General features: G+C 42.7%; 1 protein-coding gene across 1 annotated transcript in view; it reads left to right on the top strand.

The window, feature by feature from the left end:
* The window catches only part of hs1bp3 (HCLS1 binding protein 3), a 101,258-nt gene that overhangs the window by 28,633 nt on the left and 46,213 nt on the right, over positions 1–26,412 (top strand). Inside the window, exons 3-4 of the mRNA XM_078213071.1 lie at positions 1,503–1,710; positions 8,611–8,812. Coding sequence (XP_078069197.1) covers positions 1,503–1,710; positions 8,611–8,812 — 410 coding nt within the window. The remainder of the gene's footprint in view (positions 1–1,502; positions 1,711–8,610; positions 8,813–26,412) is intronic.

Here is a 26,412-nt window from a genome sequence, read left to right as displayed (position 1 = left end):
TTGCCACAGGGCAGCTGTCAGGGTGGTGAGCGGGCTTTACCCCACCGACCTTTCAGCTGAGGGTGGTAGAGGGAGAGTGCGGCAAGCATGCTGCCTGCAAAATTCAGCCCAGTGACTCTGGTTTTTCCCTCCGCAGATGCCACCAGTCCTGCTGAGTATTTTCTCCAGTTTCTGTTTTTAACTTCCTGCTTCTTTTCTTTAATATTCATTTTATTCTTGAGCCTGCTTCTGAATCACAATCTCTGATTGGCTTTACATTTGGATTGTTGGGATAATCCATGTGATTTGTAGTCATTATTTTTACAGCGATGTGCTAATTCTAGACATGTTTTTCCACCGATTCTCTAGTTTTAGAGCATCAACGCCAAAAAACAAAGATTTTTGTCCCTCTGAATTTGTTTTGAAGATTGGTGAGCAGGTATCAATGTGAGCATGGCTATTTTTGAGGTCCATGTAGCATAATTGGTAGTTCTGTTTCTATGATGTTTGGTTAGCTAATGTTTTATCTCATACATTTTGTTAAAAATCCTGTGTTTCAGTGTGCCAACTCTAACTGATTCTAGATTGTGTTTTCCCAGCTATCTTGAGTTTGGATAGTGCTGCAGATGAGGAAACCTCTTATTCGGACATAAAACCAGTGAGTTATTAGCAGTGGATTTGGTTGTTAACTTGTCCATCTACTTGCTAAGAACCAGTTGCCATTTCTCTGGTTCATAAGCAGCTGTACCAGTGTTAGTCCAATCCTTTCTCTGGGCTGAAACTCACTCCCTAACAGCACTGTGGGTTTACCTACACCAGGTGAACTGCAACAGTTCAAGAAGGCAACTAGCTCATCACCACCTTTTTAAGAACAGTTGGGGATGAGAATCCAATTCTGGCCTTCCAGCAACGCCTTCTTCACATGGAAGATTAAAATAAAACTTATTGTATATAGAATTGAAAGTAATGTTTAATTTTGATTTGATTTATTATTGTCACATGTATACTCCTCAGGGGGAGGAGTCGGAGTTTGGGGGATGGGGATTGTGGAGAGGAGCTGGGTTGCCTTATTGCTTGAACATGTGCTGGCAAACGTGTAGAAACTGCTGTAAAAAAATGTTTAAGAATATTTAAAGTTTACAGCAGTTCTAACAAAGTTTTGTAATTGTTTAAAAATAATTTAAGAACTTTAAAAAAAACACTGACTTGTTCACCTGAGGACTGACCTCAAGGGGCATCTCTTTACCTAATGCTATCAGTGGGGTTGTGGATTCAGTAGCAATGCTGGAAGACCTTGGTGCTTGTCCCAACAGCAGGCCCAGCCTCAGGAAGATGGGGGAGCTTTTGCTGCAGCCTATAATCGAGATCAGGTTTTTTTGGGGGGGCAGTCAGTGGTGAATGGCTCAGCTCCGCTGCTGACTGAAAACTCCAAGCCGATATGTCAGTTAAATGCTTACTGGTGTAAGATGTTGATATTTGGAAAGTAAAACACCAAAATAAGTTTCAGTTTTTCTTTATTTCAGGTATCCAAGAAGTACAGTGAGATTGATGATTTGTATCAGAAGCTGAATGCCCAATATCCGAAGACAAATCTGCCCTCCATGCCTAGAAAAGTTTTATTCGTAGGAGAAACTGATATAAAAGAAAGAAGAGTGGTTTTTGATGAAATCTTCAGATTTATTGCCAAGGACACAATCCTAACGTCAAGTCCTGAGTTGATGGACTTTTTAGGTAATTACTTCAGACTTGGGAAGAGATTTGCCAGGTGCTTTTATTTGTGCCACGACACCAGTGGGAGCACATCCTGCACATGCACAGTTGCAGTCAGTGTTAGAGCATCAGATGGCATACTAGTTGGCTTGACACAGACTAACAACAAAGTTCAAGTTACCCATTTTTAGGTCTGTGCATTTGTTAACCAATTGCAAGCTTTTGTATCTTGTCCACCTTTCATTTAGTGACTGTTCCCTCTGTAAAACCTGCTTCAGATGATTCGGTAAATAAAGTTATATAATCAGACAATTTCAGTAAATGCAATTCTCAATTTCCAATGTGGAGAATTGATTATAATATATTTTGCTTGAGGACACTCTTTATGAAAAAAATCAATTAAAAAAATTGGCTGATGTATTTTTAAATATTTTTAAAATATCTCATTGCACAATGTGGAACAAAGAGATGGACTCCCATTATGTAGTAATTGAGCTACCCGAGCTGTATAGAAGCTCCCTGCACAATGATTTAGCACACTGATGTATCCAAAGGAGGGCTTTAACCTCCAATTCAATATCTAAGTTAATCAGTGAGATCAACAGCAAGGATGTACAAACTGGATGTGTGGCTCAAACTTGTTGTCACGTTGCTCTGAATGTTTTAAATGAGACATAAATTCCTACCATCGACCAGAAAGGCATCAGGAGCAGTTGTGCGTGCGCAGTTGGCCACGGTGTCTGCTGAGCACTGTGCACTGCGCATTAAAATCACAGAAGTCTTGGATGGCTAGCAGTATAGGTAATGGGAAAGTTAGGTTTGGGAACTTTGACATTTTCTGGCTGCTTTTGATCTGATTCTTCACTGCACCTTAACAGCTGATTTTTGTTTTTGACCCAAGCAGCTTGTGTGGGGCAGAGGAGGAGAAAGTGAGCATTTGGATCTGGAATGATGCTAAAGATGCAACTAGAGCATCGATTCAATATAGAGTGGTATCTTCTATGATTAGAGTTTGAAGACTTTCTGTTTGAAATTCATTGAACATAGAACAAGTTTGGTTTTAATTTTTGTTGGGGGGGCAGGGAGAAGGTGTAGGAGTTGAAGAAGGGTTGATAAATGTATATACATTTGATGGGGACACCTCTTAAAAAGCAGTACAATGACAACAAGCAGCACATCTATATTTTTGGTGTGTATATATTTTATGGACATCTTCAAGATCTTGTCAGCAAAATTTTGAATTGTTATTCTAATAGCTGGAACAGACAGACCAAGTTTGGTTCCTTTGGCAATTATGCAGTTGTTGTGGATTAGCCAGCAAGTGATGTGTGAGGCAGTGGCCTAGTGGTCTTGTTGCTCAACTAGTAATCCAGAGTGAAAACAGCAAATGGTGGATAAACTCACCAGGTTTGGCAGCATCTGTGGAGAGAAACAGTGTTAACATTTCAAAACCATATGACTCCTCTTCAGAACTGAAGTGGTGTAGAAATGTCATGGGAATTATATACTTGGAGGGGCCTCGAGGAAGGTCACGGACAGGTTTTTGATTTGATTTATTATTGTCAAATGTATTGGCATACAGTGAAAAGTATTGTTTCTTGTGCACTATACAGACAAAGCATACCATTCATAGAAAAGGAAACGAGAGAGTGCAGAATGTAGTGTTACAGTCATAGCTAGTGCGCAGAGAAAGATCGACTTAATGCAAGGTAAGTCCATTCAAAAGTCTGACAGCAGCAGGGAAGAAGCTATTCTTGAGTCGGTTGATACGTGACCTCAGATTTTTGTATCTTTTTACTGACGGAAGAAGGTGGAAGGTGTAGACAGAGTTAATGGATGGGAGGCTGGTTTGCATAATGGATTGGACTACATTCATGACCTTTTGTAGTGCCTTGCGGTCTTGGGGAGAGCAGGAGCCATACCAAGCTGTGATACAACCAGAAAGAATGCTTTCTACGGTGCATCTGTAAAAGTTGGTGAGAGTCGTAGCTGACATGCCAAATTTCCTTAGTCTTCTGAGAAAGTAGAGGCATTGGTGGGCTTTCTTAACTATAGTGTTGGCATGGGGGGACCACGACAGGTTGTTGGTGATCTGGACACCTAAAAACTTGAAGCTCTCGACCCTTTCTACTTCGTTCCCATTGATACAGACAGGGGCATGTTCTCCTTTTATGCTCCCTGAAGTCGATGACAATCTCCTTCATTTTGTTGACATTGAGGGAGAGATTACTGTCACCGCACCAGTTCACCAGATTCTCTATCTCATTCCTGTACTCTGTCTCATCATTGTTTGAGATCCGACCCACTATGGTGATGTCGTCAGCAAACTTGAAAATCGAATTAGAGGGGAATTTGGTTGCAGTGATAGGTGTATAAGGAGTATAGCAGGGGGCTGAGGGCACAGCCTTGTGGGGCACCAGTGTTGAGGATGATCGTGGAGAAGGTGTTGTTGCCTATTCTTACTGATTGTGGTCTGTGAGTTCGGAAGTTCAGGATCCAGTCGCAGAGGGAGGTGCCGATGCCCAGGCCACGGAGTTTGGAGATGAGTTTCGTGGGAGTAATAGTGTTGAAGGCTGAGCTGTAGTCAATAAATAGGAGTCTGACATAGGTGTCCTTGTTATCTAGGTGTTCCAGGATTGAGTGCAGGGCCAGGGAAATGGCGTCTGCTGTGGACCTGTTGCTGCAGGAGGCAAACTGTAGTGGATCCAGGTAGTCCGGGAGGCTGGAATTGATTCGTGCCATGACTAACCTTTCGCAGCACTTCATAATGATGGATGTCAGAGCCACCGGCCGATAGTCATTAAGGCACGCTGCTTGATATTTCTTGGGTACCGGGATGATGGTCGTCGTCTTGAAGCAGATAGTTACCTCAGATTGTTGTAAAGAGAGGTTGAAGATGTCTGTGAATATCCCCGCCAGCTGATTCGCGCAGGATCTGAGTGCACGTCCGGGTACCCCATCCGAGCCAGTTGCTTTCTGTGGGTTGACCTTCAAGAAAGCTGCTCTGACATCTGCAATGGTGACCCCAGATACAGGTTCATCCAGGGTGGAGGGCATGCTCTCACTGAACTCTTGCTCAAAACGGACGTAGAATGCATTGAGCTCATCAGGGAGGGGTGTGTTGGAACTGGCAATTTTACATGCCTTCAGCTTGTAGCCTGTTACGTCTTGCAGACCTTGCCATAGTTGGCAGAGGTCGGTGTGGCTCGCTTGGGACTCTAGCTTGGTCTGGTATTGTCTTTTGGCATCTTTAATGGATCTCCTTAGATCGTATCTTGCTTTCTTGTATAGGTCAGTGGCGCCTGACTTGAACATCTCAGATCTGGACTTCAGCAAGCAGTGGATGTCCCTGTTCATCCATGGTTTCCGGTTGGGGATTTGCTTCTTTGGCACAGTCTTCTACACGCTTAGTAAGTCAGCTATTGTAGTGGCGTACTCATTCAGGCAGGTTGCAGGGTTTTTAAGTTCTGACCAGCCCACTGACTCCAAGCAGCCCCATTGGAGATCATCCGATTCCTCAAACCAACATTGCACGACTCTCTTTGATGGATTCTCCCGCTTCAGTTTTTGGTTGTAAGCTGGGAGCAGGAGCACAGCCTTGTGGTCCGATTTGCCAAAGTATGGGAGAGCGATAGAGCAGTTGGCATGTTATTTGTGTAGCAGTGGTCTAGGATGTTTGGGCCTCTAGTGGAGCAGGAGATGTGTTGGTGGTAACTTGGTAGTACGCTCTTGAGCTTGGCCTGATTGAAGTGGTGGTTGGAAAATTTTCAGACTGGAGACCAGTTAACAGCGGTGTACCGCAGGGATCAGTGCTGGGTCCTCTGCTATTTGTGATTTTTATCAGTGACTTGGAGGAGGGGGCTGAAGGGTGGGTCAGTAAATTTTCTGATGACATCAAGATTGGTGGAGTAGTGGATGAGGTGGAGGGCTGTTGGAGGCTGCAAAGAGACATTGATAGGATGCAGGGCTGGGCCGAAAAATGGCAGATGGAGTTTAACACTGATAAGTGCGAGGTGATTCATTTTGGTAGGACAAATTTGAATGCGGATTACAGGGCCAACGGCAGGGTTCTGAGGAATGTGGAGGAACAGAGAGATCTTGGGATTCATATCCACAGATCTCTGAAGGTTGCCACTCAAATGGATGGAGCTGTGAAGAAGGCCTATGGTGTGTTAGCATTTATTAATCGGGGGTTTGAGTTTAAGAGCCGCGGGGTTATGCTGCAACTATACAGGACCTTGGTGAGACCACATTTGGAATATTGTGTACAGTTCTGGTCACCTCACTATAAGAAGGATGTGGAAGCATTGGAAAGAGTGCAGAGGAGATTTACCAGGATGCTGCCTGGTTTGGAGGGTAGGTCTTATGAGGAAAGGTTGAGGGAGCTAGGGCTTTTCTCTTTAGAGCGGAGGAGGATGAGAGGAGACTTAATAGAGGTTTATAAGATGATGAGGGGGATAGATAGTGGACGTTCAAAGACTATTTCCTCGGGTGGATGGAGCTATTACTAGGGGGCATAACTATAAGGTTCGTGGTGGGAGATATAGGAAGGATGTCCGAGGTAGGTTCTTTACTCAGAGAGTGGTTGGGGTGTGGAATGGACTGCCTGCTGTGATAGTGGAGTCGGACACTTTAGGAACTTTCAAGCGGTTATTGGATAGGCACATGGAGCACACTAGAATGATAGGGAGTGGGATAGCTTGATCGTGATTTCGGACAAAGCTCGATACAACATCAAGGGCCGAAGGGCCTGTTCTGTGCTGTACTGTTCTATGTTCTAAGTCCCTGGCCACGATGAACAAGGTCTCGGGAGGTTTCATCTCGAGACTATTCGTAGTGGTGTATGTTTCGTCCAATGCGATCTTCACATCCGCATGGGGTAGGATTTAAACTGCCATTAGGATAACGGAAGTGAACTCCCGCGGAAGGTAGTAGGGGTGGCATTTTAGCATCAGGTATTCTAGGTCTGGGGAGCAGAAAGTTGCCAGTGTTGTTGTGTCTAGGCACCACGAATTGTTGATTAGGAAGCAGACCCCATCTCCCCTAGCCTTGCCTGAGGCCTCTGTACAGTCCATACGATGGATTGAGAAGCCCTCTGGTTGTAGGGCACTGTCCGGTGAAGCAGGAATGAGCCACGTCTCGGTGAAACAGAATACACAGCAGTCAGAGCTAAAGATGTAATGGACACAAGACAAAGAGAATGTTAATGGTAGCATTAAGGACTAAAGAAGGGCTGAACATAGCATAAAGATAAGATAGCAGAATTCTTTTTTTATTCATTCATGAGATGTGGGCATTACTGGCTAGGCTAGTATTTATTGTAAGAAGTTTAACAACACCAGGTTAAAGTCCAACAGGTTTATTTGGTAGAAAAAGCCACACAAGCTTTCGGAGCTCCAAGCCCCTCCTTCAGGTGAGTGAAGGGGCTTGGAGCTCCGAAAGCTTGTGTGGCTTTTGCTACCAAATAAACCTGTTGGACTTTAACCTGGTGTTGTTAAACTTCTTACTGTGTTTACCCCAGTCCAACGCCGGCATCTCCACATCATTAGTATTTATTGGCCATGAGAGCATGGTGCTGAGTTGAAATGACAAGTGGCAGAAAAAGATTGATGCCATGATTGCGGACTTAGTGAAGGTGTTCTGCAAAGCAGTCATCTAGTCTGTGTTTAGTCTCCCCAATGTAGAGGAGACTGCATTGGGAGCAGTAAATACAGTAGACCTGGGTTTAAATCCCACCATAGCAGATGGTGAAATTGGAATCTCATAAAAATCTGGAAATAAAAGTCTAATCTTTATCATGAAACCATTGCCAATTGTCATTAAGATCCCTCTAGTTCACTAATGTCCTTCAGGAAGGCAAATCTGTCATCCTTACCTGGTCTGGCCTATGTGATTCCAGATGCACTGCAACACAGTTGACTTTTAAAATGCACTCAGTTCAAGGGCAATTAAGGATGGGCAATAAATGCTGGCCCAACCAGTGATGCCCAGAAATTAAATAGTGCACAAATCCATTATCTTATGAGGATTGCATTCTCAATTTAATAATGTGAACTGAGGCTACAGTTTATTTTAAATCATAATTATTAAGACAACTTGTATATGTGGGTTAATAATCTTGTAATCCAAATCAATTTTTCTTCAATATTTTGGAGGGATTAAGTTTTGTAAATTGGACAAACCTGGACTTCGTCAGGGTAGTTGGAGTATGAGGGAAGGGAAAAGCTTGGGACTGGAGATTAGGGAATTGAGAGTTAGAAGTGAATTTTGGAGTCCAATGTATACAGTAAAACAACCACCCCTACTCCACCTGTCCTTAAGTGAAGTTGGAGGAATAAACAATGAACTTCGACAATAGTTCACACATTGGAACAAGTTATAGAATATATTTACTTAAACTTTATTTTCTTCTTTCTTTGTGCAGAGTGTGGTGGGGTTCCCAATATGTTCAAGATAATATGTCGAAATGTCTGCTATAAATGAGACTTTTCATAGAGAATGATGAATTCTTTAGTTATTAGAAACCCTACTGTGCAGAAACAGGCCATTCGGCCCATCGAGTCTGCACCGACCACAATCCCACCCAGACCCTACTCCCATACCCCTACATATTTACCCGCTAATCCCCTCTAACCTACACATCTCAGGACACTAAGGGGCAATTTTAGCATGGCCAATCAACCTAACCCGCACATGTTTGGACTGTGGGAGGAAACCGGAGCACCCGGAGGAAACCCACGCAGACACGAGGAGAATGTGCAAACTCCACACAGACAGTGACCCAAGCCGGGAATCGAACCCAGGTCCCTGGAGCTGTGAAGCAGCAGTGCTAACCACTGTGCTACCGTGCCGCCGTGCTGGCATTTGATATTTAGTTTGCCAGTCTTAGAAAAAAATAATTAACTTTTTTTTTCTCGATAGGTGCAAAAACTAAGGACCTTGGTGATTTGAAATGTAAAACTAGAAATGCGGCAGATGAGGAATTGCAAGAAGATGAAGGAGAGTCTGGAGATTTCTTCAACCAAGAGACTTTTAAAGATAGTGGAACGTTGACGTCATCAAAATCCTTTACCCCTACGATAGAGGAGTCGGTAGAAACTTCTGATCCATTGGGCATTACAAGGTAAAGTGACTTTAAAAAAAATGAGAAATGACGAATCCACTGTTTTGCTTTGTTGATATTTGCAATATCATTATTTGGATGAGGTAGTCTATTGGATCGAAAGTAACATGAATCTTAATTATTTTCCAACAACATTGTGTATAACACTTGAATGATTAAAGTGTGAGCATTTTTGGAAAAAGGGGCATTTACTGAGTATTGCTATATATAGTGTAACATTGGTGTTCTTTGACCATGCATCAAACCAAAAATTCCCTGTTCCAGAGATGGCATTTCTCCAAATGCTTTAGTTGCGGACAACAAGTATCATTTCTTATTGACTTGATTTCAATACAGCAGAACTTACCTGTTAGCCATGGGTAATAGAACGAGCTGGGACCTCTGCAATAAACTTGCTGGTTTTCGCTCCATAGGGTTCCAATATATTTTTTAGTCTGATGATTCTTTGAATCTTAAAAGAACAATCAGAGATCATTCAGCTTCTTGAAAGAGCTCCCCCAGCTTTTCTCCATAGACCTTTTCAAAGACATGTCCAATTGTCTTGTGGAACTTCCTCTGGAATCCGATTCAATCACTCATTCAGGTGCTGTATTCCAGATATTAACATCCTCTGTGTGAAGAAAATTTTCCTTTTTTACCTTCTCATATTTTAAATCTATGACCAATCGGAATAAGGAAGGTAGGGAGAAACGGTATATGCTTAATAGGATAGTGACAATGTTGCTCCCTGAAATCATCTTGCATTTGAAACCAGATGAGGAATTTAGCTATTTTAGCTGACATCGTACCGTATCTATTTTGCAGAAATATGAAGCAATAAAAATATTAACTCCAGCTGCCCATTTTAAGGCTCTTCTAACTTTTTCAGTTCGGTAACTAGGTTTTGATGTGATATTTTGACACTAAATGCATGTCCTTTGCCCAGGACATGTTTAGTGATTTTTGGCCATCAAGTTTTAACATTTCCTATTGGAAATGTTAGCATAATGTCTTTTGAGCAAACGTACCTGGATATTTTTATGTTCATTTGTGGAACGTGGGTGTCACTGGCAAAGCCAGCATTTATTGCCCGTTCATATTTGGCCTTGAGAAGGTGGTGGTGAGCTATTTTCTTGGCCTGCTGCAGTCCAGGGGATGTAAATACATCCATAGTGCTGTTAGGTAAGGAGTTCCAGGATTTTGTGACAGTGACAGTGAAGGCAAAAGGAAAGAAGTGATGTGAGGAGACTACTTTTTACCCAGCGGGTTGGAGCCTGGAATGAACTTCCTGAGAGGGTGGTGGAGGCAGGTTTGATTGAGGTTTTTAAAAGAGAATTGAATTGCTATCTGAAAAGAGAATGTGCAAGGTTAAGGGGATAAGGCAGGGGAATGGGATTAGGTGGCATGCTCTTACAGCGTGCCAGTGCAGATGCAATGGGCTGAATGGCCTCCCTCTGCACTGTGAAGATTCTGTGACATTTCCAAATCAGCATGGTGTGTGACTTGGAGGAGAATTTCCAGGCAGTGATCTTCCCATGTGCCAGCTGCTCTTGTTTTAGCTGCCAGAATTGCAGGTTTGGAAGGAGGTGTTGAAGAAACCTTGATGACTTGCTGCACTTTAGCATTCATGTCGAGAGGGCTAGAATACAAGAGCAGGGATGTACTTCTGTGGCTATTTAAGGCTCTGGTCAGACCCCATTTGGAGTATTGTGAGCAGTTTTGGGCTCCATATCTAAGGAAGGATGTGCTGGCCTTGGAAAGGGTCCAGAGGAGGTTCACAAGAATGATCTCTGGCATGAAGAGCTTGTCATATGAGGAACGGTTGAGGACTCTGGGTCTGTACTTGTTGGAGTTTAGAAGGATGAGGGGGGGATATTATTGAAACTTACAGGATACTGCAAGGCCTGGATAGAATGGACGTGGAGAGGGTGTTTCCACTACTAGGAAAAACTAGAACCAGAGGGCACAACCTCGGGCTAAAGGGACGATTCTTTAGAACAGAGATGAGGAGGAATTTCTTCAGCCAGAAAGTAATGAATCTGTGGAACTCTTTGCCGCAGAAGGCAGTAGAAGTTGGGTCATTTGAGTGTCTTTAAGACTGAGATAGATAGGTTCTTGATTAATAAGGGGATCAGAGGTTATGGGGAAAAGGCAGAATGGGGATGAGAAAAATATCAGCAATGATTTGAATGGCGGAGCAGACTCGATGGGCCGAGTGGCCTAATTCTGCTCCTATGTCTTGTGGTCAATGCCCCTGGTATACACTGCAGCCATGGTGCACTAGTAGTGAAGAGGGTGAATGTTTAAGCTGAGAGATGACTTGCCAGTCAAGCAAGATGTTTTGTCCTGGATGATGTCTTGTAGAATTGCATTGTCAGTACCATTATAAAGCTGCAGCTGTATGGAACAATCCTTGGAAACCATGTCATTTAGTTTAAATTTCAATATACTCTGACAACTTTGTCCAATTAAAATTCCCTGCGTTGTAAGTATCAAGCATCACAAAATCCTGTGTTGTGTTGGTCAGTAATTGGATCCATCCAAGTAGTTCTATACTGTCTGTACCCTAATTTTCCTAAAAAGAACCTGAATTGTTTCTCACAGAATATTAATACCACATTTAGAATCAACCCTTGGTTCATTTCCAATGTGTGACTTATTGGGACAGTCAGTTTCTGTTTGCTGTGACATGCACTGAACTTGTTGCATTATTGACACCAGATCAATACGTAGTTCTTTGGAGATGGTTTTAGTCAAATACATAAAAAGCTGGTTTTTAGCCCACAGAATGTGTTTTTTTTTAAAGTTTCTCATCTCTTAAATGGGTGTAGCAATATTAAGAGGGCAGGGAGGAGTAGAGAAGTAAACATTGAAATGCATGGAGCTAGAAGGTTTTAGAGAAGGAATAAAGGGAATAGTTTTGCTTCAAGCTACATGTCAATTTTGTATAAGAAAATAAAATTTCATGCTTTAGTAAATAGAGACATTTTCTCACTGCTGGGAGGCCAATATGCCTGATTTCCTTGCCAGATGGGCTGCTTAAGTGTCACTTAAGCATGTACCTGAATTTTGGAATTGCTTATTGGAATTAGCAAGGCCCTAACTTCAAACGGAGAGTCTTTGAAGCCTAACGAGCCTTTTATAAGCTATGAATTCTGCAATGCCAGTGGTGATTTAATGGGTCCAGAGTGCCAGGGCTAATTTGAAGATGTGGCCTCCATTGTTCTTGTGAAACTGCTTTCGAACTCATCTTCTCCCTATTGGCAGCAAGGAAGAGAAGGAAGACTTGATTTGCAGTCTTCATGGCAGTAAGTAAACGGAAGCTTTTTTTAAAAAACTAAATCTTAAAACTGCGAATTCTAATTTCATTCAAAATGGGAAATACTTTTTTTTTCTGTAAATATTGCATTTTATCTGTTATGAATTCTTTCTGATCTCCTAAGCATTCAGTGAGTGAGCTGCTAAAATCTAAATAGCTGAGCCAGGGAGATTTTCTCTGCACAGCTCCCAATGTAATGACTTGAACTGGCCTCAAAGGATTTTCAAACCCGAATAAAGGACGTGTTAAGCCCTATATCACAGGAGCAATGTGTAACATCTTTGGTATGCGCTGCATAATGTTTGCTGACGTAAGTCTTTTATTTCATTAGTGTGATGCCATAGTCTGCACCTGAAATCTTGTAGCATTTTTTCCATAGTTCACTGAATGTGAAAATCACCTGCTGTACAATCAGAACTCGTGATCACACGCTTGGTTTGAAGACTATAGTGGAGCGGGACTTTGCAGCCTCGCTCGTCCCGAAACCATAAAATCCCGCCCGAGGTCAGCGGACCTTCCCATGGTCCGCCCCTCACCCGTTCCGATTCCCGCAGCGGGCGGGACGGTAAAATTCCGGCCTATCTCTCTGGTAAACCGGCGTGCCCTCCGTCCTCCACTGGCAGAAACAGTAACTGGAAACCTGTTTTCCAAATTCAAAAAGTGTTCCATGTTTTTTCATACTGAAAAGTGCGGCAATCACTGCTAAGTTTTTATTCCTCACCTAATCCAAATACAAGAACAAAGTATGTTGGTGTCTTTTTAATGTTTGTTCAACCTGGGAGTGTCTCGCGCATCAAAGCAGCAGATTTTCTTTATTGACCTGCCCCATCTTGCTTGCTGTTTTCACTGACATATTACAAAGTGCTTAATCCAATTTTACAGAACATCCAATAAGCTGCACATCCAGTGTAATAATCCTCAATAGTACACTATATTGAATATGTAGAATTTATTTCCTGAGAGTTCTTGATGTTCACATGCATGTGAATTCTGTATAAATGTTATAAGCTTAGTCAATGCCTGAGGGAGAAACCAAATGATGATTCAACCAACTAAATCACAATCCGTCAATTCAAATCCACAACATGCTGGTTTAAAAACTCCAGTTCACTAATTAGGCAAATAACATCTGTTATATTTATTTACATATAATACAGAGGGTTTGCAGTCCTGTGCTGCCAGTCCAGGATTGAATCTGGTTGGCTCACCAGGGCTTCTTAGGGTGATCCCTCACCCTGGGCCCGGATTAGTTACCTGGGTCATGTGACTCACCCTGCTGTTTGGGTCTTCAAGGGGACAAACACCATACTTGGCAACTGTTTTTGGAATATTTACAACAATTTGCATATATATTGCATCTTTTAACATGTGAAATTAAGTCTCAAGGTACTTCTCAGAAGTCCAATGCTAAACATTGACACTGAACAGAAGAAGTAAAGATTGAGGTGACTGAAAAACTCGGGCAGACGGGTTTTAAGGAGGGCCTGAAGATGAGAGGTTTGGGAGGAAATTTAAGAGATCAGGGTCTTGATGGCCAAAGATTTAGCCATTAGGCAAAGGGAGTTGATGTTGCATTACAGGCCCAAGTTTGAAAGAATTGTGGGAAGATTACAGGCTGGTTGCAGAGATGGGAAGGGCTAAAGTTACAAAGGGACTCAAACACAGGTATTTGATATTTAAATCTGGGTGTTACAGGGCTGATAGCTGAGCTGGACTTGGTATCAGTTAGGATGAAGCTAACAGAGGTTTAGATGACCTGAAGTTTATAGAATGGAAGATGGACAAATGACACGGGGAAGTATTGGAAGGTGACCAAAGAAATCTGAATCCTTGAGTCAGTTTTGAATTTTGAAAACATATTTTTCCAATTGACAGAATGGCGATGCTAAGAATGTAAGAAAAAGAACACTTCTATAATTAAACAAATTACTGACGTATAGTTAACATTTAGAGTGTATGTGAGTTTTTTATTTTCCTTTTTGAGGAACTGGACCTGGGGATTGTGTGCAGGCAGTTAAAACAAATGCTATCCAAGGAGCTGGAACTAATAGGATAACTTCATCTACAATTATTACTTCTGATGCTTCCAAGCATGGTGGCACAGTGATTAGCACTGCTGCCTCATAGCGCCTGAGTCCCAGGTTCAATTCCCGGCTTGGGTCACTGTGTGGAGTTTGCACATTCTCCCCCTGTCTGCATGGGTTTCCTCCCACAGTCCACAGATGTGCAGGTTAGGTTGACTCGATGGGTTGAATGGCCTCCTTCTCTACTGTAGGGATTCTATGAAGTTGGCCAAGACCTAAAGGATATAACTGCTAGACTCTGTGGCAGGTGGTGAGGGAACCAGCAAAACAGGAAACATTATTTGACCTTGTTCTTATCAATCTACCTGTCACAGATGCAACTGCCTACGCAAGTATTGGTAGGAGTGGCCACAGCATATTTCCTTGTGGATACGAAGTCCAGTCTTCACATTGAGGATACCCTCGTATTGTGTGGCACTATCACAGTGCTAAATGGGATAGATTTAGAACAGATCTAGCAAATCAAAACTGGGCTACTATGAGGCCCTGTGTGCCATCATCAGCAACAGAATTGTACTCCACCACCATCTATAACCTTATGGCCTGGCATAACTCCCACATTACAATTACCACCAAGCCAGGAGATCAACCTGGTTCAAAGAAGAGTGCAGAAGCAGCACAGGCATACCGAAAAATGAGGTGAAGCTACAACACAGGACTACTTGCGTGCCAGAGAGCATAAGCAGGATGTGTTAGGCAGAGAGGAGCAATCCGACAAATAATAAAGCTAAGCTGTGCAGTCCTGCCACATCCTCTGCCCATTGAAGCAGTGGAGGCTACCTCGTTAAATATGTTTAAGTCACAGGTAGATAGATTTCTGATCAATAAGGGAACTAAGGATTATGGGGATCGGGCGGGTAAGTGAACGAAACCACTATCAGATCAGCCATGATCTTACTGAATGGTGGGGCAGGCTCGAGGGGCTAGATGGCCTACTCCTGCTCCTATTTCTTATGTTCTTATCCAGCTGTGAATGGTGGTGAACAATTGACCAACCAACAGGAAGAGGAGGCTGAACAAATATCCCCATTCTCAATGATGGGGGCCCAGAACATGTGTGCAAAAGATAAGACTGAAGCATTTGCAACAATCTTCAGCCAGAAGTGCCGAGTGGATGACCCATCTCTGCTCCCTCCTGAGGTTCTCCAGCATCACAGTTGCCAGTCTTAAGCCAATTTGATTCACTCCACTCCAGATGAAGACACTGGATAGTACAAAGACAACACAATAGTACTGAAGACTTATGCTCCATAACATGCCACATCGCTAGCCAAGCTGTTCCAGTGTAGCTATAACACGGCAATGTGGAAAATTGGCCAGGTATGTCATGTTCACGAAAAGTAGGACACATTCGACCTGGCCAATGACTGTCCCATCAGTCTACTCTTGATCATCTGAAAAGTGATGAAAGGGGTTGTCGACAGCGCTATCAAACGGCACTTACTCGGCAATAACCTGTTCACTGATGCTTGGATTGGATTCCACCAAAGCCACTCATCTTTTGACCTCCTTACAGCCTTGTTCCAAATGTGGACAAAAGGACTGAGTTGAGTGAGGTGAGAATGGCCACTGTTGACATCAAGGCAGCATTTGACCGAGTGTTGAATCAGGGAGACCAAGCAAAACTGGAGTAATGAGAATCAGGGAAACCTCTACGCTGGTTGGAGTCATGCCTGTCACAAAGGAAGATAGTTTCATTGCAGAAGTATCTTAGGGTCATGTCCAAGGCCTAGCCATCTCCAGCTACTTCATCAATGATTTTCCTATCACCATAATGTAGAAGTGGGGATGTTTATTGCATGATGTTCAACACCATTCACAACTCCTCAGATATTGAAGCAGTTCATGTTCAAATGCAGCAAGACCTGGACAAAATTCAGCCTTGGGCTGATGAGTGAAAAGTAACATTTGTGTCACACAAGTGTCAGAATGAATCCAGCCATTTCCCCATGACATTCAATGGCATTACCATCACTGAATCCCCTGCTATCAACATCCTGGGTTACCATTGACCAGAAACTGAACTGGAGTAGCCATATAAATAGTGTGGCTATTAGTGTCAGAGGCTGTGAATTCTCCGGAGAGTAACTCGCCTCCTGATTCCCAAAAGCCTGTTCGTAAGGCAGAGTTCAGGAGTGTGGTGGAATACTCTCCACTTGCCCGGAGAAGTGCAGCTCCAACAACACTTGAAGATCTGGAAGGTGACCCATGACTATTTGAACAGTACTGGATTGATCCATACATTTAATAAGAAAGTCCCTAAATTGTTGACTCTACAATGGAATTATGACTTAAATGAATGAAATATCAAGTTGTCTGGTTGTGACCTTGAGATGAACCTTCTGAGAAGAGCAACTCTATAACGGCATTACCTCATTGCCATCTAGTCCAATTTCAAGCCACTGCAGCATGTTGTTAAAGCCAGGACTGTGTAGCGGTTATGCATCATTATGAGGGTTTTTTTATGTCAACTAATCAGTATTTTCTTTTCTCCATTTTGACGTTGATGGGAAAAGCCTGTGAAGATACTCTGGTGGAGCTCTTAGACTTGACAGGGTTTTATAAGTATTCACTTCTGTTACCTCTGCTGCCTCACAGCGCCAATGTCCTGGGTTCGATTCCCGGCTTGGGTCACTGTCTGCACGGAGTCTACACGTTCTCCCCGTGTCTGTGTGGGTTTCCTCCGGGTGCTCCGGTTTCCTACTACAATCTGAAAGACGTGCTGGTTAGGTGCATTGGCCATGCTAAATTCTCCCTCGGTGTACTAGGCACCGGAGCGTAGCGACTAGGGGATTTTCATAGTAACTTCATTGCAGTGTTAATGTAAGCCGACTTGTGACACTAATAAATAAACTTGTTGACCATGAAAGGTAGTGTGTACGCTAATGTCCATTTTATAGCTATTTATTGTCCAGAATGCATTATCTAGCTTCCTTTTAAAGAAGACACATTCTCATTCTTTTAACCGGTTCTGCCTCTTGATTTCCTTGGTGTGCTTTGTTGAGAGGCCAAGAAAAACATAGCCTTGTCTTGTTTCCAGCTGGCACAGAAAATTAACTGGATACAATTTTAATTGTAAGTTTCATCTCTTCCAGTGATCTTTCTTGCCCATCATTCTTGCTACACAGGAACAAATGTCATAAATAACAAACTTTTCAGTGAGTACAACATTACTCATCTGGTTAGCATTATAAGCTGGGATGACGTGTTTATGTTGGGTAAGCCTAAAGAGTCTCGGAGCAGATCTATACACCACTTTGTAATTTCTTGCCTGAAATTATTTCTCTTTTTAAATTTCTTAGCCCTAAATGCTAGTTTCTGTGCATTTTATCATTTGTCCAAATATAATATACATTATATAAATATAATGCCTCTTATGTCCAGACAAAGGAATTGGAGCACAAAAGTTGAAGCATTTCAGTGATAAAGGGAGAAGTTAATAAATCTTTCACCAGAAAGGGTGAATCCTGTTAAACCATGAAGCTACAGATTGATCTTAAACATGTTATTGAAAGAGAAGAAACCCAAAAATAGTGCTTTATGTCAAGTACTATTTGCACAAAAAGTCCCTATGTACCATTTCTATTTAAGTCAAGAAAATAAATAATCTCTATGCCAATATTGTACTAATTAGAAGTCCTTGTTAACTGCAGTACATGGCCAGACCATTCAAAGACATTGGGTGGAAATTTCTCGTCGCGCTCACCCTGAAACCGGAAAATCCCACCTGAGGTCAACGGACCTTTCCATGGTCCGCCCCTCGCCCACGATTCCCATGACGAGCAGAATGGGAAAATTCGCCCCATTGCCTGCATTATTGCAATGTGCTTTTAGCTGCCCTGCTAGCAAAAGCTCAAATTTATTCAGCCATAATTTTTATTAAAACTAATGGTGAGGCTGATAGAGCTTCCAGCCTTTTATACAGCTTTGGTACAGCAACTTCAGGCAAAAAATAAACATGAAGTTAAATTTAAAAAATCCAAAATCTACTGTTCCACCTTTGGCTTCACGAAAATGGCCCTGGCCCACCATTGAATATTGTGACATTGCTCGATTTGTGCAGTAGACACACATGGAGAGGATTTGTGTGGTCCCTTCCAATTCATAATCAGGATGTTTGTGCTTGAGGTATGTCGTATTTTCTTACCTTCAGAGTGATTTTTTTTCCCAGTTTTAAATGAATTCCAGCAGCAGGCTATCTGGTGATTTTTTTTTTGTTCTTTTAAAACATGAAAGTTATTTATTCACACACTAGCTCCGATATTTGAATACAACATCTCAATCTCGCACCAAAGATCTGATGCAAATGAAATTTAAGCTGTACTTAGAAAAATGGAATTTATCTTGGTGGTGGTCTGATGTTGTCTTTGTGTCAATACTTTAGTTGGAGTGAAGGTATTTTAGAAGCAAAAGATTCTCATGAAGTTGCAAAGATACTTGTAGACAAGTAGCCAGGAAGTTGGTCCTTAGGTGAACTTGGAAGCTGGAACACATACAGTGCTTTGGCTGCATGAGAGGTCTTTTCACCTGTTTCAGATGTTTCCTGGTGCTTCAGATGTTTCTGTCACACACCCAGATTAGCTCCCTGATAGTTAATTCCAGCTACACCGATACAGGGGTAACACTTCTGGAGTCCAGACCACCACAACACAATAGCAGTTGGCAATGAACATTCACTCTTATCTCTGTCCCATTTCGAGCTCAAATCGTCTCCTTTGTTCAATATGGCACTTGGAGGCCAACAGTCGAAGAGATTTCATATCCCTCAAACACTGCTTGATCCTCAACACAATTAGATAATTAAACTTTCCTGGTGGCTGCGAGGTACCCTTATTCAGGTCCACATTTAAATATTGGCCACAGCATCGAATACTCTGCATTTTAAATGTCCACAGTCACATGTTACATTGCAGCTGTCCGAAGAGTTTGCGGCCACTTTCACAAAGTATGATCTTACCGTCCGTAATATCCGATATCCTCACGCTTGTACCAAGCGTGACAGAAACTAAACTCATCAAGTTAAATCCAGACCATTGGAGTCTAAGCACCATCTTAAAGATAAGTGTCAATTACTGCCTAACAACCCCCATCACTCCTTTTCACTTTTAATTATTTGAGATTTTAAAAATCTAATTTGAAGTTTTAAATTTTTTTAACCTAATACTTTTTTCTCTTTCTCTTACCTGATTTAACACAAGTCACCGGCTCCTGTTTATATTTGCTGCTCAGTCCTAATGCTGTTGTTTTCACAATCCTATCAAATTGATTGTTAGAGAGATGTATACAGTAAGGTGCCACGTTCTCTCTGGTCTCTGAATCCTGTTGCCCTCGTTCTGATATTCTGCTCACTTTCAACAATTTGCCATGGGAAAAAAAATAAGAACCTTAACTTGTTAAGGACAAGTCGAATTAGTGCCATTAGATGCCCCATTATTGAGCCTAGCCTTGATATCAAACCGCTTCTGAATTAAAAATATGCATTTTGTTGAGTAAACCAATGATTGTAATAAACCTGGTCATTTGCAGGCAGGGCCATAGTTTTGTTCTTGGTTCTTGAAAGTTAAAATTTATTTATTAGTCACAAATAAGGCTACATTAACACTGCAATGAAATTCCCCTGGTCGCCACAGTCCGGCGTCTGTTTGGGTCAATGCACCTAACCACTCACTCAAGTACTTGAGTACTCACTCGAGTCACTCCTGTTTAAGTTCCTGAAGTTTTATTTCAAATTTTGTAAATTACTTTCCAGTTGGTTAAAAATCTCAAGCAGCAAAACATGACTGAACAATGGAAATACAAGTATCTCCGCAATGCTAATTTAAATCTGCAAAAAAATAATTTAATTATAGTGCATAAATATGAAATTCATTATTATCTCTCTACTCCTAATTTGTTGTAGCTTGCTACTGTTATAAATTTCAGTCTGACTTCAAAGGATTCTTCGCTTCCTGTTTGTATTCACTGTCTGTAATTGTACAGATAGCTTGCTTATTCATTTAAAAATTGGCACCAGAACATACCTTTTGTGTGGATAAGTTCAAAGAACATTTGATGAATTGTGATGGTTCAGGTGTTTTGAACTAGTACAGCAGCATCAACTGGTCGTGTGGTATGATAATTGTAGGGTAGGTTTCATGTGTTAGTGAATTGAACCAAGGCCTGCAGCTGTAGACTATCGAGAAAGCTGAGGGTTAAAGCAGGCCGGGAGACTCGAGCGGAGGTCGTGTAGCCGGCTTCCCGCTGGGCACCGTGGTCTCCGCGCATCTCCGGCCACTGGATTTTCAGCGTGGAGCTGATTAAAATATTTAAATCATGATTTAAATAAGGGCGGCACGGTAGCACAGTGGTTAGCACTGCTGCTTCACAGCTCCAGGGACTCTGGTTCGATTCCCGGCTTGGGTCACTGTCTGTGTAGAGTTTGCACATTCTCCTCGTGTCTGCATGGGTTTCCTCCGGGTGCTCCGGTTTCCTCCCACAGTCCAAAGATGTGCGGGTTAAGTTGATTGGCCATGCTAAATTGCCCCTTAGTGTCCCGAGATGAGTAGCTTAGAGGAATTAGCGGGTAAACATGTAGGGATACGGGAATAGGGCCTGGGTGAGATTGTGGTCAGTGCAGACTCGATGGGCCGAATGGCCTCTTTCTGCACTGGAGGGTTTCTATGATTCTATGATTTTATTAGCAGGTCAGGACTGAAGTCTCCAAGCCTGGTGGCCCGATCCCACTGAAGTGAAGGGAGGCCATGGAGACAACCCCCCCCACTCCCCAAAGGAGGTCAGGGGTAAGGGGAGGGGCACCTTGGCACTGCCCACTGGCACTGGCAGATTGGCACATGCACTGTGGCCCACTCAGCACTATGCTGCTGGCCTCTCCAGTGGGAATAGGCCTTGCCTACTGATTTTCAGCATGATTCATGCTGAGACACTCTCTGCAGTGCTCAGAGCGTGGGAGATTCATTTTGAAAATCCCACTGAAAAACCTGCGGGATTTACTCCGGTTTTTACACGAATTCAGCACTTAGAATTTTTGGGGGAGAATCCGAGCTGATGACTAAAGTTAAATGTGAAAATGCATAGAGAATAAATTAGACCAACAGTGTAGAAGTGAAAGACTTGTCAGATTTTGAAATAAAAATGTGGGCATGTTGGGACGTTGCACCATATTTGTGGCACCAACACGCTGTATATTACTGAGGTGATACAGGTCTGATTTCTGCACCCCTCCCTGCTTGTCTCTATGATGTGCAGAGGAATATCAAGTAACTGGGGCCTTTTCCACAGGAGTAATGAAAACTAAAGGAGATTCTTTCTGGGCGTGTGGTCTCATTGGCTCGGGTAATGGTGGATAGTGGTCCTGGAGTGGCCCTGGAATGGTCGTCTCGGAGGAGCCCATTTGCTGATCCTCTGGGCCAGGTTCTCATTCGGAGATTCACAGCTGCTTAGGGGTCTGTGAAGAAGGTTTCAAGGGTTTGCCAAATTGCACTCTGAACTCTCAAGTACATCTGGTGGGGTGGACTCAATGAGTGAACTGGAAGAATCACCAAGGGCAAGGCGGCCGGTGCACCTGAGGGGGACAGCCTGTATCCCTCCATTTTTAAGCAGGTCACCTCAATAGGTTTTGAGGACTGATACCCAGCTTCCCCGAGTCCCATCGGTTAGCTTTGGTACCATTGGATGACCTGTCGCCCTGGTTAGTCCATGTGGTGCACCCAGGATGGTCAGATATGAGGTCTGCAGGGTTTATTGGTTAGAAAGTGATCTTCCGCTTTCCTGCCATCACGCCACACAGCAAAGCTGCAGCCATAAAAACTGGGTACTGCCCCCTCCCTCCCCCTTCATCCACCCTCCGCTCAAACCCAACAAGCTCTTTCGCCACGAACCTCTCGGAGATCCAATATTCTGCCCCAGAGTTATTACAGGAAAACTGGCCCTGGGACCCTAGTCCAGTCATTGAGTTGCCATTTCACCCTCTTCCCTTGCTCAGTCAAATAGTACATGATACTGCCTGCATTTTCCAACAAACCATTCCAGAAGGAAAGTGGAGCAAAATGCTGTACAAATTGGATGAAGTGCACAATGGAGAAACCAAGGTAATTCCACTCCACTGTCTCCAGAGGGCAGCACGCTTCCAGGAAGAACATTTTGTTAAGCATTCAAACTTTGTGTTTGCAAATTATTTTTGTCTTTTAGTTAACAGTAGACCTCCTTTTACTAATTTTTTGGTTTATAATTTCCCTGCTTTTTGTTTAACCATTTCCCATTGTTTGCTCATTTTTGTCAAGAGACATCTGCACTTCTTGACATAATTGTTGCCCAGCGCATTAAGTAAAACAAAAATTAATAAACTTGGACTCATCCAAAACTCTGCTGCCAGTATGCTAACTCCATACTCCCCTTCATCCGTCACCTCAATGTTCACTGACCTACATGCACCCAGTTAAGCAGAGCCTTGATATTCAAATTCTCCACCTGGTTTGCAAATCTCTCCATGGCCTCGCCCTTCCCCAGCTCTACAACCCTTCAGAATCTCTGGATTTTTACAATTCTGACCTGAACTTGCCTGATTTTTAATATTTGCAACATTGGCAACCATGCCTTCAGCTGCCTAGATCTTAAACTCTGGAATTCCATCGTGCTCATGCTCTCCTTCAATCTATCTCTTTGACCAAGTTTTTGACTCCTAATATCTCCCTGGGCAATGCCAATCGCTCACCATCCTTAAAATCTTACCCCTTACATAATTCTGTGTCAGACTTTGTTTGATAATGCTTCAGTGAAACACCTTGAGACTAAATAAATGCATGATGTTATTATCTTGTTTCATATTTCACTTCTTTCAGTAATGGGGATTTAAATATACTCTATCACAAGCACACTTACAAAAATAACTAGTGCCTTCCACCAATGTTCCACATGTGTAGAGTAGTGTCACTAAAAGTAGCTGTGTTTCACCCATCACTCCAGTGTTTGCTGACCTACATTGGCACCTCCTGGTCAAGCAATGTCTGGTCGGCACGGTAGCACAGTAGTTAGCACTGCTGCTTCACAACGCTAGGGACCTGGGTTCAATTCCCAGCTTGGGTCACTGTCTGTGCAGAGTCTGCACGTTCTCCCCGTGTCTGCATGGGTTTCCTCTGGATACTCCGGTTTCCTCCAACAGTCTGAAAGACGTGCTGGTTAGGTGCATTGACCTGAACACGTGCCAGACTGTGGCGACTAGGGGAATTTCACAGCTAGTTACTTCATTGCAGTGTTAATGTAAGCCATTTCGTGATGATGTAAGTTCATTATCACGAAAGAGGTAGTGCTGGGCAAGTTAATGGGGCGAAAGGTAGACCAGTCTCCTGGTCCTGATGGAATGCATCCCAGGGTACTAAAAGAGATGGCGGGAGAAATAGTAAATGCACTAGTGGTAATTTACCAAAATTCGCTGGACTCTGGGGTGGTTCCCGCAGATTGGAAAACAGCAAATGTGACGCCACTGTTTAAAAAAGGAGGTAGACAAAAGGCAGGTAACTATAGGCTGGTTAGCTTAACTTCTGTAGTAGGGAAAATGCTTGAATCTATCATCATGGAAGAAATAGCGCAAAATCTGGATATAAATTGTCCCATTGGGAAGACGCAGCATCGGTTCATGAAAGGCAAGTCATGTTTGACTTATTTGGTGGAATTCTTTGAGAACGTTACATGTCCGATGGACATTGGGGAAACTGTGGATGTGGTGTATCTGGATTTCCAGAAGGCATTTGACAAGGTGCCGCACCAAAGACTGCTACATAAGATAAAGGTGCACGGTGTTACGGGTAATGTATTAGCATGGATAGAGGGTTAGTTAACTAACAGAAAGCAAGGAGTGGGGGTAAATGGGTGTTTTTCTGGTTGGCGATCGGTGACTAGTGATGTGCCTCAGGGATCAGTGTTGGGACTGCAAATGTTTACGATTTACATAGATGATTTGGAGTTGGGGATCAAGTGTAGTCAAAATTCGCAGATGACACTAAGATGAGTGGAAGGGCAAAGTGTGCAGAGGACGCTGAAAGTCTGCAAAGGGATATTGATAATCTGAGTGGGCGAGGGTCTGGCAGATGGAGTACAATGTTGGTAAATGTGAGGTCATCTATTTTGGTAGGAATAACAGCAAAATGGACTATTATTTAAATGGTAAAAAATTGCAGCATGCTGCTATGCAGAGGGACCTGGGTGTCATTGTGCAGGAATCTCAAGGAGTTGGTTTGCAGGTGCAGCAGGTAATTAAGAAGGCAAATGGAATTTTGTCCTTCATTGCTAGAGGGATGGAGTTTAAAAACAGTGAGATTATATTGCAGCTGTATAAAGTGCTGGTGAGGCCACATCTGGAGTACTGTGTACAGTTTTGGTCTCCTTACTTGAGAAAGGATATACTGGCACTGGAGGGGATGCAGAGGAGATTCACTAGGTTGATTCTGGAGTTGAGAGGGTTGGCTTATGAGGAGATACTGAGTAGACTGGGGCTATATTCAGAAGAATGAGGGGAGATCTTATAGAAACATATAAGATTATGAAGGGAATAGATAAGATAGAAGCAAGGAAGTTGTTTCCACTGGCAGGTGAAACTACAACTGGGGAGCATGGCCTCAAAATAAGGGGAAGCAGATTTAGGACTGAGTTGAGGAGGAACGTCTTAACACAAAGGGTTGTGAATCTGTGGAATTCCCTGCCCAGTGAAGCAGTTGAGGCTACCTCATTGAATCTTTTTAAGGCAAGGATAGATACATTTTTGAACAGTAAAGGAATTGAGGGTTATGGTGAGCAGGCGGGTAAGTGGAGCTGAGTCCACAAAAAGATCAGCCATGATCTTATTAAATGGCGGTGCAGGCTCGAGGGGCCAGATGGCTCCTAGTTCTTATTTGTGACTAATAAATAAACTTTATTTTAAAATTTTCATCCATGGTTTCAAATCCTCCCCATGGTCTCGCCCCTTTCTATCTCCTGTAATCTCCTCCAGCCCACAACCCTTGGAGATATCTGCATGATAATTCTGGCCTCTTGAGCAGCCTTGTTTCTAGTCGCATTAGTGGCTGTACCTTCAGCTACCCAGGCCCTACATTCTAGAATATCATCTTCACATTTGCATTCCTCCTGAATGCATTCCTCCTGAACACATTCCTTAAAACCTACCTCTTTGACCAAATTTTTGGTCATTGCTAATATTTCCTTGTTAGGGTTGGTGTTACATTTTGTTTTATAATGCTCCTGTGAAGCACTTTGGGTTGATTTACATTTAAAGTGCTGTATAAGTACAAGTTTTTTGGGTTACAAGCAATGTTGCGTACAGTCCATTGAAATAATTTCATTACCACTGGGTAGAACATTCTCTCACCATTAAGTCTCATTATGTCTCCAGCAAATGAGTCTTTTCAGTAAAAGTGGTTCTGCTCCACAAAATGAGGCCGTTTCAACAGAATGGCACTTAGCTTCTCAAAATGGCACCAAGAAGCATTTCAGCAATTCATAACAGCATTAGTTTCAATTGACTTTGCAATTAGTAATAGAGTCACTTCAATGAGCAGTAATTGGATTTCAGCAATGGTGTAGTACGGTTGTGCCATAATGTTACTCTTGCTTCCTGACTGATCTAACCTGCAAGGCCCAATCAAACTCGCCCGATATTTCAAGGATGACAGTGTTCCAACTTGCTGCAAAGTAAAACAGGCATTCCATTTTAAAATTAAAACCTTCAACCACAGCAATGAAAAGCTATTTATGATTGGCTGTTGCTCTTTCTTGCTGCATATACTTCATGTCGGTGTAAGTGATTAACCCTCCTGTTTCTCACTGTGCATCATAGGGTGTATTGTTTTAGTTGCAGTGAGGAAAGTGTTGACATTGAGGGAATGTGACATTAACTCCAAATGGATGCTATATGGGGATTAGGGGGGAGGCTGAGAAGGTCCGTGGAGCTGGGTTTGAGGCCAGGAATGACGTCTCGCAAAATAAAACGCAACATTTAAAATAATGATTGTTTGCTGGTTGGAAAAGCTGCATAATATCTGTCATGAACATGAGTAAATCCCACAAACTAGTGGGGCAGCCAACTATAATTTGGATTTTGCTGGTCTTGTTTTAGAAACTGGGTGCATTGAAGGAATTATCTAATGGAATGGTGTACAAATTTGCACAGGGCTGGAGAAAGCTGTGTACAATGAAAAATAAATACAATGACTCACCTGATGAAGGAGCAG

This window comes from Mustelus asterias, chromosome 5 (genome assembly GCF_964213995.1).
Source record: "Mustelus asterias chromosome 5, sMusAst1.hap1.1, whole genome shotgun sequence".
Taxonomy (NCBI): domain Eukaryota; kingdom Metazoa; phylum Chordata; class Chondrichthyes; order Carcharhiniformes; family Triakidae; genus Mustelus; species Mustelus asterias.
Note: the sequence above shows the minus strand (reverse complement) of the source record. Positions and strands in the feature narration are given on the sequence as shown.